General features: G+C 35.5%; 1 protein-coding gene across 1 annotated transcript in view; it reads left to right on the top strand.

Annotated features, from left to right (window-relative positions):
- Positions 1 to 13,348, top strand: part of LOC120772091 — a 144,125-nt gene that overhangs the window by 63,727 nt on the left and 67,050 nt on the right. Inside the window, exon 2 of the mRNA XM_040100495.1 lies at positions 10,179 to 10,314. Within this exon, the coding sequence (XP_039956429.1) occupies positions 10,179 to 10,314 (136 nt within the window). The remainder of the gene's footprint in view (positions 1 to 10,178; positions 10,315 to 13,348) is intronic.

Raw genomic sequence — 13,348 nt, 5'->3', positions numbered from 1 at the left:
AATCTTTTCAGTCCTATATTTAGTGGTTGCATTTGTTTGATTAACAGGTCAATTGAAAAGTGAATACATTTCCTAAGCAGAATTCGGTTTTTTATATAAGATGGTTTCCTTCAAGTGTGATACTCTGTCTACACCGACCTTCAATAACATTTTTGTAGTACGATTTGTTCTGTGCTACACAATAGGCCTTAGTTTCGCCGATTACTTCTTCATTCGTCGAATTTGTTTAATAGCGAGCGTTCTTTTGAGAAAACAGAAATTAGTCGCGGGAAGGCAAATCTTGAAAATAAATATAATGCGGAAGCTACACGGAGACCAATAAATACTTTTTTGCCATCGTTTTCACTGCCTTGTGGCGCGGTGCTTTATCTTGGTGAAACTGTACTTTCTTTTTCATCAACTGAGGCCGTCTTCGACGACTTCTTCCTTTAAACGGTCCATTAATGCTATTTAATAGTCACTGTTAATGGTGCTTTCTTTTTCGAGGTGGTAAATAAAAATGATTCCACACGCGTGATTTTCTTGGGATATGTTTTTGCTTTAGTAGTATTTCTAACCTTCAAAAAGCAAGCGAAATTTCTTCTTATTCAATATTTTCACTATAACAAAAGTAACTTCACTCAAAGCGATATAATTCACGAGCTAATGATTCGTCAATCAAATTTTTACACTCGCTTTTTGAAGTTTAGGTATACGTAGTAGCGCCATTTATGTGTCAGGCCGTGGAATTTTTCAATAGAAATGTTAAAAACACATGCAAGAAAAGCTACGAGAACTGGACCACCACTGAAGCCACTCAATCGTAACTTTTCTATCAAAATTTACTTCTTCTGTTTCTTTATCGAAGAGTTTACAACAGCGAAGGCTGTGGTTTGCTTTGCATTGGGGGTGTTTTTAACTTGGCGTTTCCCAAACCCAGCGCACAACCCTGCGGGTGGATGTTTAGCCTTCTCACTTTAGCTCGACTTCAAACAGATGTTCTATGGCTACCCAGGGGATACTTGGTCTAAGACCGGAAGTCATGAGCTGCTTGAGCCATGGCGTCTCAAATGGTGCTCACTTGCGTGATTTTCTTCACATGACTCTATCCTACAATATTTTCTTTATGCTCTCAATAATGCCAGAAAAATCCAGAAGCAAAAGCTAAACAACTGCCAATTTTCATTCAAAACTTTGATATATTTCTGATTGCAATTTCTATAATTGTATTCATACTCCGCTAAGCAGCACACGCACCCCAACGGGGGCTGGCTACTCAATCGCTATGGTCGCCTCTATCTAAAAGTCTTAAAGCTGTACGCTCGCATTAGATTTGCTTTTCATTGCATGCACTTTATTCATTGCGCTTGCTGACTCGCTTATTACTAAATCATGCTTTGCTACTTTTGATACGCTCACTGCCTGGCAGCCACCTTCACGCACCCTTTATGCTGCAGACGTTTTTAAAGTGCATGCCGTTGCTACAAAAAGCATCAACTCAATTTGTTTGAGTGCAGCAAAAGTAACTGCGAGCAAAGCATCTAAAGCATCTAATGGATTTGTCTATTTCTCAGTTGCATTTTAACATATTCTCGTCTTATTACTTTGCTGATGCAATTTTCTATGCGTTCAATCCATTAGAAGCAACAACAACAATAGCAGTAGCTGCTGGAAGTGATTGCAGAAAACTTTAGAAATTACAGAATTCTGCTAAGAAAACTAAAAGTAAGCTGAAATTGCTAGTTTTGATGGAACACAATTTAAAAGGAAGCGAAAGCTTTGAAGAAAATTCAATGCAGAAATTGAGTAAATGAAGAAAAGTTTGTAAGAGTGATGCTAGAATTGGCAGAAATGAACCTTTAAAAATTGCCTATATTTGCTATAAACTCTCACCAAATGAACTTTACATTTATATTTTGCACTTGCAACATGCACCCAAACTTCATTGCAACATATAAAAAACTGCTTCTCCACGCCTGCCACATCCGTTGCAATAACTGCCACGTCATTGTCCTCAGCGCTGCACGTTCTCCTAGAAAATGCTCAATTTAACTTTATTGCCCGCCAATAAAAATTGCTTGACTAATATTCATATGGCAACTTCGCGCCTGCAACATAAAAACAATAAAAGTTGAATGCTCGGAAAAGTAACTAATTCAAATTAGTCAGCTGCGTAGGCATTTCGAAGCGCCATGCAACAGCGAATGTGGTGCCACTTGCAGCACATATGAATATGCACACGCACATACAGTGAGGCACAAAAGTACGTGACCAGCACATTTTGAATGCTTATTGACTAGGCAGTGCACTTTAAGTGAAATTGTGGTGCTTACGAGTGTGCTGTGCTGCGCTGAGAAGTAAATAAAAATTTATATCAAGCGACAGTCCTTCACTCAGCCACTCTCATGTGCCTGCCGTCAATTACTATGTGCACAACTTCCTGCCTTCCTGCCAACGCAACGCACATCCATCATCGCTGAGCAAATATTTGGTGTGAAGTAGGAAGCGGTGGCACTGCGCATACACAAATATTGTCGCAGACGGTTGTAATTTGTGCGCATGCGTGGCGTCAAATGCTGATTTGGCTGCGTATGTCGCTGTGGAAAGTTTATTTGAAGGCGCTAAAATAAATTACAACTTCTAACAATTTAAAGTTAATACATTTGAAATGTAATTTAGCGTGACTCACCATTTCACAGGCTAATGGTGCTAAGTAATGCAAGTCGGAAGCAGAAAATTAGTTGAAAAATAGTAAAAGCTAATATATTATAGTAATAACTTTTAGGGTACAAAAATGCACAGTGTTGTTAAATTATTGAATTGTACTCATATGAGAACAGCTTTAATGACATCAACTAATAAGTGAAATGTCAACTCAAAGCGCTGCAAAAAACGTAAAGAACTTCAAAGTACTACCACTTGTGTAAATATAGCGGTTAGAACAAGAAATAAAAAACTGATAACAGTTTTCAAAGTGAGAACAGTTTAAAAACGTATCTTCCTTGGAAATCATTTACATTTTTGAACAATACTCAACAACTCACGAAAAAATCTGCTATATTTAAAAGTGAGAACAGTTTAGAAAACGTGTATTGCCGTTTAAATTGTGCACATTCCTGAACTTTATTTGGTAATCTACCAAAAAAGTGGTATCATGTAGTGCACTAAAAGTGGGAACAGTTTAAAAAACTTGTTTTCCCGTGCCATCGTATACATTTTCGAACAAGATTCAGCAATTCACCAAAAATCTGTTATCATTTGAAGCATTAAAAGTGGGCACAGTTCGAAAAATGCTCACTACTTCATATTTTCTACAATTTTCGTTTAAGTTCTCGCTTTCATTACAGTTTTCTTTACAAAAACTCAGCTATATTTCATATACACTTCTTTCAGTTATGCCTTTACCAGGTGTCTATTTTTTGTTTTCAAATTAAACCAAAACGCCACGACACTTCCGTTCTGCTGACTAAAATATTTGAATTACATATGTATGTATATATGCTTGGTCAATTTCTAGTCTCTCCTGCCAATTATTTATGACTTGACAAACCACCTTCTCATAGCAGCTGTCTGCGCACCGATCTGTGGCCCTGTGGCTTGGATGGTGGCGAATTGCGCTAATAACGTCGTTAATCAAAAACGAATCTCAATGCAAATAAAAAGAAATTCAATTTACGCTTTTAAAGCCACTTTTTTCTAGTAAAAGTCTTCGACTTGTTTTCTCGCGAATGCAGCTCAACCGCCCGCTTACATGCAGGCGACTAAGATAAACATTTTAATTATTGAATTTATTAAGCCAACTGGTAACTGGTAGCACCACCGCCGCGGGCATATCAGCGAATCGCTACACAGTGTTGCCCCGCAATGGCGTCAGCGAGTCCGCGCGCCGCCACAAAGCACGGCTCTGTGGCTTAGCACCGGCTGGCGGCGCATCTCGTGGCATTAACTAAATGACATGGCGTAGATAAGCTGCCGCTGTAGCAAAATCATTTTTCAATTTGCTGGCGCACTTTATTTGCTGTATTTTGCCATTTTCGCTTGTAAACTTTTGAAATTTATTTCTTTCGTTTTTAAATTAATTTCTTTTTTGTTTATTCACAAATAAATCTCGGCACTCACATGGATATTGAAGCTTTAAAAGCAAGACAACAAATGCAGCTGTCGCTGTGCCTCAAGCGTGGCTGAAGTCTGCACTCGCATAGCTGTTTTCATCAATGCGTTCTGCAGCCGCCATAACAACAACAATAGAATACGCGTCAGACCTGTTGAAGTGCTCCGCAGTGGGGTTCGACAGCGTCGCTGAGCCCTGCAGGAGGCTTCGAAACTGGTTCACGTAGTTTGTTGTGAGTTTTATTTTCTTTTATAACACCTTCCTTCTGTGCAACAGCACGTCTTCAAATGCGTTGTTGCTGCTTCTTTTTGTACTCTTTGGCTGCTTGAAATTGTGTTGAGCCTGTTTGCCACTTGTCATTCGAGTAATTCGTATTTTTAGTACAGAAATATGAAGTAAAGAAAGGAAAATAGGGAAGCCAATGGCATGTCACATACTCGTATGCCTATTGGTGTACGCATGCAGAAACCTGTGTGTAGACCACATATACGTATACATATATGTACATATATATCTATATATAGGTATATACATATATACACGCATATTATATTCACAACAACAAAAAGCACTGTGTCATGAATGAAAGACGCAGCGCGTATATTAAAAGGAATTCCATGTTTTATTATTGGAGGCAAGCAATCATATAGCATATCACTATTGCAACAACAAATGTGTGTTACACGAAATGCGGTAATCAATAGCAAACTAACAGTAGTCATATGTTGTATGCGCGGTAGCTGCATGAAAACTATGTAAATCACGCTTGCGGCAGATTGCGCCTCGGATTACCGAGCCGTAAACAAAAAAGCTCGACTCTTCAGCTCTGAACAACGCTGATTCATTTGATAACCAGGAAAGCGAAATGCGCAATGGATTGTCGGTGGTGGTGTCCGTTACGTTCAGCTTAAAATGGATTTTCAATGCGCGGGTGTGTTACGCAGATCACTGATTCAATCGATTGTAATTGGAAACTTTCATATAGAAAATAAAGTGCGTAGGTATTTGTTTGGAGTGTTTGCTGTGTTTATTCAAGTAGGCGAAAGATTTTCAGCTATAAAATATTTGTTCATAAAATAGTAAATTTTTAGTTAGTGGATGCGATTTTTGAAACTGAGAAGAGTTTTGTTAAAAGTGGTCATTTGAGTAGGCGAAAGATTTACACTGTAAGATGTGTTTATATTCTATTATCTTAAAATTTAGTAAATTTGTAGCTAGTGGGAACACTTTTTAAAACTGAGAAGAGTTTTCTTAAAGGTGTTTATTTGAATAAACGAAAGATGTTCACATGCTAAATGTGTAAGTGTAAAAATTAAAAAAAAGAGTAGAATTGTAGTCAGTGGGAACACTTTTTCAAAATGAGAATAGCTAAAGGTTTTTGTTTGAATAGGATTACAAAAAATATCTGTAGTGAATGGAATTGTTGTGATTGGGAACACTTTTTCAAAATGAGAACAGTTTTTTAAGCTTCAAATAGCATTTCTTAGTAGTGATTGGAAATCTTATGAAGCCGTGCGCAGAAAATTCGAAAATTAATTCAATTTTCTTTTCTTTTTTAACTAAATAGTAAATAATCTTCGTAAAGAACTTAATAATATGTCTAACCCTCTTGGTTTTTATAGCAAGCACTACCTTATTTCTTTTTGCTTGTAGCTATTTTGTAGCGAAAAATCCACGGCTCTTCATTTGAGGTGCCAATGAAATAAAAAGTTGGGTGGGAACAGTTTTTTTGTTAATGAAATGACATATAAATAATGTCTAAGCTTCAACAGGTAATAAAATGGTGTCAATTTTAGGTGCATATTTAAGAAGAAGAAAAAAAAGTAGCTTGGGAACAGTTTTTTTGCTAATGAAAGAACTTAAAAGAATTTTAGCTAAAAATAATACCTAATCTTCAACGTTAGCACGCTGATAAAGTGTCATTTTAAACGTGGAAACAGTTTTTGCATATAATATTACTTAGCAAAAGAATCGTGAATAATAAAAACGCGTGTATGCACATACCACACGGGTCCTAGAAATTATAATACACAAGTACACTTATACATACATACATACTACTTGTATAGTACATATGTACTTACAAGTATGTAAGTACACACCGACAAGGTAGATTCCGTGCTTTAATTTTGTCCGACACTGTATGTATGTATGTATGTGCAACGCTTAATCCCTTTTAAAATAGCAAATACTTTTTCTCTGAATTTTTGAACGCAGCATTTAAAATAAACAAAAACGCGCATTTAGAAAAAGTTGAGTCAACAAAGCCTATCATAACACACTCCCACTTAAGCACATAAAAACGTATGTAAAGCAAGTGTATGTATGTAAGCAAGTGCATGCCTGTGTTCATAAAATTTACATTTTTCCCATAAAAACCGTATTGAATGCAATTCCTATCAACAGTTATTGTTCATAACTACAGGCATTACCTTGGCGCCGTTGGCAACAAACGTGACCGTCCAGCCTAATGGCAACTCAAAGGTAAAAGAAAAACAACAAAAATAGAAATCAAAACAAAACCAAACATATAAATAACAACAAATTGTCATATTAAGCATTAAAAACACAGAAGCCGCTGCATTTCAATTTCTGTTCATAAATAAATCGAAATTGAACAAACTCCTGCATAATAATAAAAATAATAACAATAAATATAAATATTCATGTTTGCATTTGTGTGTGAGTGTGTTTGTGTGTAAATTGTGCGCTTAGCGTTTTTAGTTGGAAATCAGCACTAATTTGTTTTTGTTATTGCGACAGTGACTTCAGTTTTTGAGAAGACTTCTCTGTGTAAACATCAGGCAAATTGAAATTCGAAGCTTAAATGGCCAGCAAGAAAAACAAAAAAAACCAAAAAAAACATAAGCAATTAAATTTCACATGAATTTGATTTGATTTGAAAGCATTTCATGTGCGAGCGTGTGCATTTATGGCACTATGTGTGTGCGTGCTCATACATATACATATGTGAATGTACATATGTATGGTTGATCCGTAGAAAAATGTTTATCATCACCTTTTTTTTGTTATATAGGCCACTAAGTACTGCGTATTGTGATCTTTTCACGTATTTCCTTTTTGCTACAATTAAAAGCTAACTGTTAATACTGCTAGAGGCGTTGATGGCAAAAAGTGGGCGTCGAATGAGAGTTACACTTTTTTTTGCAATTTTTTTGTTATTTAATGATGAACGGATTATATGAATAACAGTTAGAAAGCTATTTTTCTGTAATATTCGCATAATCATTGAAAATAAATTGTAACGTAATACTTTACCTAGTACAGTGTATTACAAAGCAACCACTCGTTTAAAACTGTTTTTAGGAAAAAATAATGGTAGTATATGAAAATCAACTATTTTTCAGATTTTTTTTTTTATTTTTTGGAACTACTTACTTACTGAGAACAGTTTTCAAACTGAGAATAGTTTTCTTAAAGCGCTTAATAATTTAGAACTGCATTAAAAATCGATCACTTGTAACCACCTCTGAAAGCACTATTTAGTACATTTTGAACGAAAACATTTTTCAAACCGGGAACGGTTTTATTCAAAGTGATTTGCAACTTAGAGCTACATACACATGTACATATATTAAAAATCGATGATTTCTGATTTAAACTTCATCTAGAGCAATACTTTGAAATTTTCAACTGAAAGCACTTTTTAAACTGAGAACAGTTTTTCAAAATTTTTGGATATTTAAGTTGAAAAACAAAATGTTTGACGTAAACTTTTTATAAATTTTGCTGTTTTACATGAAAATTTTAAATCAAAACTGTTTTCAATCCAGGAACAGTTTTTTCATCTGTTTTCAGGCAGTTTTAAAACTGGGAACAGTTGTTCCAAATAGCTTAGTAATTTAGAGCTATATTGAAAAAAGATAGTTTAAGACCTCAACTTGCACTAGAGTCATTACTTTTGAATAAGAACTTAAAAAATAAGTTTCAGCATTTTCAAGTCATCAATCAATTTAACATATTGCTACATACCATTTTTGATATTTGTTTCTTCATTTGATTCTTTCTTCACACAGTAAGTAATATTTTCTTTCAGAAAACAGTCACCAAAGGTGAGAACAGTTTTCAAACTGAGAACAGTTTTTCGAAATGTTTGCTTCTTCTCAAAAACGATAAATTTGAATTGAAACTTTATTTAATAGCTTTGTTTTAAAATTTTAAAATGATAACAGATTTTTTTTTATTATCTTTCATATTTTTTACTCATCAGCATTTGTGTTAAGTGTAAATGTTATTTGAAATATTGCATAATATTTTCATTTTCTCTCAAATTGACTTCTTAATGAATCTAAAACTTATTTCAACTCAACTAGTGCTAGCAACAAATTGAATATAAAATTGCAATTTTATAAAAATTATTTCAAAAAGTACTTATATTCACTCCTTCGATAAATTATTACCCCTAGTGACCTAACTAGACGACAACTAGGCTGCCCGGAATTTCAACAACCTTCATAAATGTAACTTAAAGCATTGGATATTCAAGTTTATTTTCAAATATCGGTAATTCTTTCAAATATAGTAGATGTTTGTATACAATACATTTTAGAGTCTGTTCAACATTTCTATAAAACCATTTCTAGTCGTAACAAAAGTGAATGTTGCCATTACATTTAGCTCAAGGTATCGCACTTGCCTCCCGCTGCATTTATATGAAAGCCATTTGTGCTATTTATGCACTCTATATACATTAGGGTGGATCGAAAGAAACGAAATTGGTTTTTTCTGGCTTGCAGCTACGAAAAATAGGCTCTTAAACAGCCCATCAGATTTGAAGTTTGCTATCTGATATAAAGAAAAAATAGAAGGCTGCAAAGCGGAGAACCTTCTCCCTCACGCTGGAGAGCCTTTCTCAGAGCTGTCTAAGAAGCTACCAAACGAAAAAAAATGGAGTTTTTGACCCACCCTATGTATGGTTTATATATTATATATACAAATATATATTTTTTATGCTGAAATGTATATTCGTATATATGTATGAACGCTTGAATATATTTATGCGTCATTGGAGCTTGGCGTATTGTTCTGAACGCAAGGCTTTGTTTTTATTATACAATATGACATCGATGCTCGATATTGATAGTTGGCGGAGGGAAACAAACATTTTGTAGCTTTTATTATGCAACTCTAACAACCACAACAATTATAGCTACAACATTATGCCCAGGGGGCGCGCGAGCGCGAATTCCAGCTGTTTGCGGTCTAAATGTAACACACAACAATACACAAATGCCCACAGAAATTCATACCCTCACACACACACACACTCACGCATACACATAGATGGCATAACTCGTCCTCGATATCTATTGTTGTTATTAATATTGCAATTCAATTTGCCTAATGGACTTCGACACTTTGTGGTCGGGCTGAGTCGCGCTGAAGCAACGCGCTCACACCAACGCAAGAGCACATACACAAACACACATGTGCTGCACTCAAATCTACTATTGGCGGCTTTTGTTCACATTTTTATGTTTTTATGATTTTATGATTTTATGATACGGCATGTTTACGCATTTTTTAACGCTTTCCTGCCTCCTTTGTAATTAATGACACACGTTTTTAGGGAAAATGACGAACTTTTTCCAATGCAAATACCTTAACTCCTCGCTTTGGCTAGTTGCGGCTTTCGGCAGTTTTCGTGAATAGCGGGAAGAGCGCAAATCAACTACTATATATTAGATATATATACATTTTTATATATAATTTCCGATTATAAAAAATATTATTAAGCTAATGACCAACTTTTGTTTGTCAGTCATTTTTATGGCCGCTGTGTGGCGCTGAATTTTTAATTATCAGCGCTCAATTGCATTACCAAGTTAACTGCATGTAACTATGCATAACTGTAACTATAGACAATGGTCCCACTTGTATTTGTTTGTGTGTGCGCTGAGTAGCAACGCCGTTGCTCATCTGAAATTCCAAACATTTAATTAATTAAGTAATTAATTACGTTTTATGGCGTTTAATGCGCCTATTTTACGCTAATGCTGCTGTTATTAATAAATTATTTTAATTAACATTTGTTAATATTTACGCTTTTTCGTTCTTCTTTTTATAGGTCCGCTATCGGAGGTGCAAACCGCCGTGGGGCTGGAGGTGGCGCTGCCATGTGACCTATTGCCGGGCACCATGTCGGCTGATAAGGTGCAATTGGTCATCTGGTATCGACAGGGCAACGTCAAGCCAATTTATACGTAAGTGCAATTTTTATAGCATACTCAATATCTAGGCTGTACTATAAATATTGGTTAGTCGAAAAAGTCTTTTCGCATTTTGTCAATAGATGTCATTCCAGTCAAAGGCGTTAAAGATTTATTTGAGAAACAGTATAAAACCCTTGAAAAAATATACAATATATGGAGCTATTCATATTTGCTATAAAAATCCTTGCCAACATTTTGGCGCACCAAATATGTACCAAAGCATTGCCTACATGTTGGCGCGTAGAAAAATTGGTCACCGACTACAATAAACCAAAAATAAAAATATAATAAAAACAAACCAGACCCAAAAATTAAATTCCATCACAATTTTTTCATTGCTTAAGTGCGCAAAGTGACTAAAAACATATGTACATAGTGGCAAAAATGTACCTAGAAATCGTAAATAAAACGCAAAATATCAAATCAAAAATCAATATTTATTATGTCGCCTTCAATGTAATCCCCACCAGATTTATTACACTTACGCAACGATTTTTGCAGTCGTAACACTTTCCATAAGCACTTTTTGGGTTGGCCTTGAGCTCCTTCACCAAAGTTTACCTCTATGACCTACTGAAACGGGTTCCAAGGAGAGGCAATATCAGTTTGGGAAACAAGAAAAAATCACACGGAGTCAAATTTGGTAAATACGGTAGTTGATTGATGGTATTCATTGCGTTTTTGGCTTTAAATTTGGTCATAATCGTACTCTTTTTGAAACAAATTCGGCTTTATCGGGGCGAGTAGAGCAAGAACGCGTTTCATAACCGAAATATTCTCCAATAGTAGTAAAAAAATTGAGACTTCTTTGCTCAATGTTTTCATTAAATTTAAAATACAATTTCGTGGTACCTTTTGTCATAAGGTATACTCTCCATTTTGATCCAATAGCTTTTTTCAGCGTTCGGGCAAGATATTGATTTCAAGCTCATAAAATTGTTGATCCCTGCAGGGAAAAACTGATCCAAGTGATTTTCGACGTTTTGATTTGCGATGAGGGTTCTGTTATCATAAAAATTTTGCAGAGACCGGAGCATGTAATAGTCTGAAAGTGCCGAGACTGTTGAATGTTGTGAGTGTGGTAGCACATTTTCCATTCAGACGGCAAAGGCTTTTGGCGAGTGGTCAAACTTTTATGACATCTCGCATCGACGGAACTCTACACCTTTTCTATTGATCAATTCTGACCACCCCTGCTTGATGTATCAATTTACCCAGCTGATCACAATATACTTCATAGTTAATAGTGGTATTGTCGGCAAATAAACAATCCTTTTAAAAACCCACCAAACAGACAACATAATCGTTCTTTGGTGACTATCGGCGCTCAAAGTGGTTTGCGCTGATTCATCCTTTTTAGACGATGATATCTCTTGGTTTTATATTTTTGTGAACAACCCATTTTTTATCACCAAGTAACAATGCGCTTCAAAAAAGTGTCATCGCGTTCCCGCTTGATAGACAAATCACAGTCGTTAATGCGACGAAGCCAATTCCGTTCTATAAGAACATGAGAAACCTATTTGTCAAGCTTTGGAATTAATCACAGACGTTTCATGTGCTTCTGAATAGTCGCATTAGACAAATTTAATATTTCGAAAATATATCGAATTGTTATTCTACACTTTAATCGACCAATGACTTTATTTCATCCACAACGTCTTCAAGAGTGCAGTCCAGGATCTCAAGTTGCTCAATATCAAAATTTCTGGAACGAAATTGTGAAAACCAATTTTGGCATTAGCGTTCGATCAACATACCAGAGTACTGTTTTGTTGGCCAGCATTAAGAAGAGAATATAATATCAGAAAATTATATGTAAGAATGTGGGTAACTTGTTAAGGGGTTACCGGGCCATTAAGTCATGTTCGACAGTAACGCTTTTAATATGTCGGTGTTTCAGTTTTATCAAAAACACAAGCCCAAGAGTTGTTGAATACAGGTACATGCCTCTTTCTGAACGTCCTACGACCACTTCAACTGAAGAAATTTGTAAAAATTAAGTATATGTTGCTTGGAAATCGTCAGGCAATTGTTAGAGAAATGACAAGAAAACTCAACATCTCTCGCGAGTCGGTTCGAATGATTTTGGCGGATATTTTGGGTCTTCCTCGTACATAGCACATACTTTTTTTTTGACTTTCTTGAACTGCATTTTTTCCTTTTGATAGTATATTGGCGAAATATGCCGAGAAATATGTTTTCGATGTTCCATCTTCGATAGGATACCAAACAAAAACTGTTCCAAAAAATTTAGAAAAAATTTACGAATTATATCAGCTGATGAAATATATAACGGTGATGGGATTATATGCGAAGTTAGCTGCCGGAAAAGTTTATTAAGATCAGCTATTGTCATGAAGCAAATTTATTTAGTGACGAACCCAGTATTAAGTGCTTCCAAATATGACTTATTAAGACCCAAAATGCATACAAAAATATATTGGCCAAAATATTTCTAATAAATTCAATTTATGCCCAAATGTCGACACGTTCGACCAAAATATTCGTAATCACTTGAAGCCGGCCAGCTGGTCTTATTAAGTCCCAGACGGAGTAAATCGACATAAATTGGCACTTTAGAAAGCAATAAATCAATGGAATGCATAAAATACAAATGAGCAAGGGCCACAGCACCCTTTTGTGTATTAAAAGCATAAATATGGATCATAAATCGGCAGCTCGTTGCGGCGTTCGGAGCCTTTATGGGCGCATGTCAAGACAAATTAAACCGCAAAGCCAAATCTACTTAAACGCAAATGTACGCACACACACACACACACTCATTACATAAATCTAAACAAATTGGAATGATGAATGTGCAACGCATTTAATGCTCGAATTGCATACAAATGGCGTGTGACTGGCAACATTCTGAAATGGGGCAACATTAAGAATTGACTTTAGAAATATTTTTTATTTTATTTTTTCACTGAAAATCATCAATGCTTCGCTTTCATGGCTAGAAGGTTGTAAAATTTAATGTTATTAAGGAAAAGTATTTTAATGCGCCAACCAGCGCTGC

This window comes from Bactrocera tryoni, chromosome 3 (assembly GCF_016617805.1).
Source record: "Bactrocera tryoni isolate S06 chromosome 3, CSIRO_BtryS06_freeze2, whole genome shotgun sequence".
In the NCBI taxonomy this organism is placed as follows: Eukaryota; Metazoa; Arthropoda; class Insecta; order Diptera; family Tephritidae; genus Bactrocera; species Bactrocera tryoni.
The sequence above is the reverse complement of the archived record's forward strand: the minus strand, read 5'-3'. Positions and strand labels throughout refer to the sequence as shown.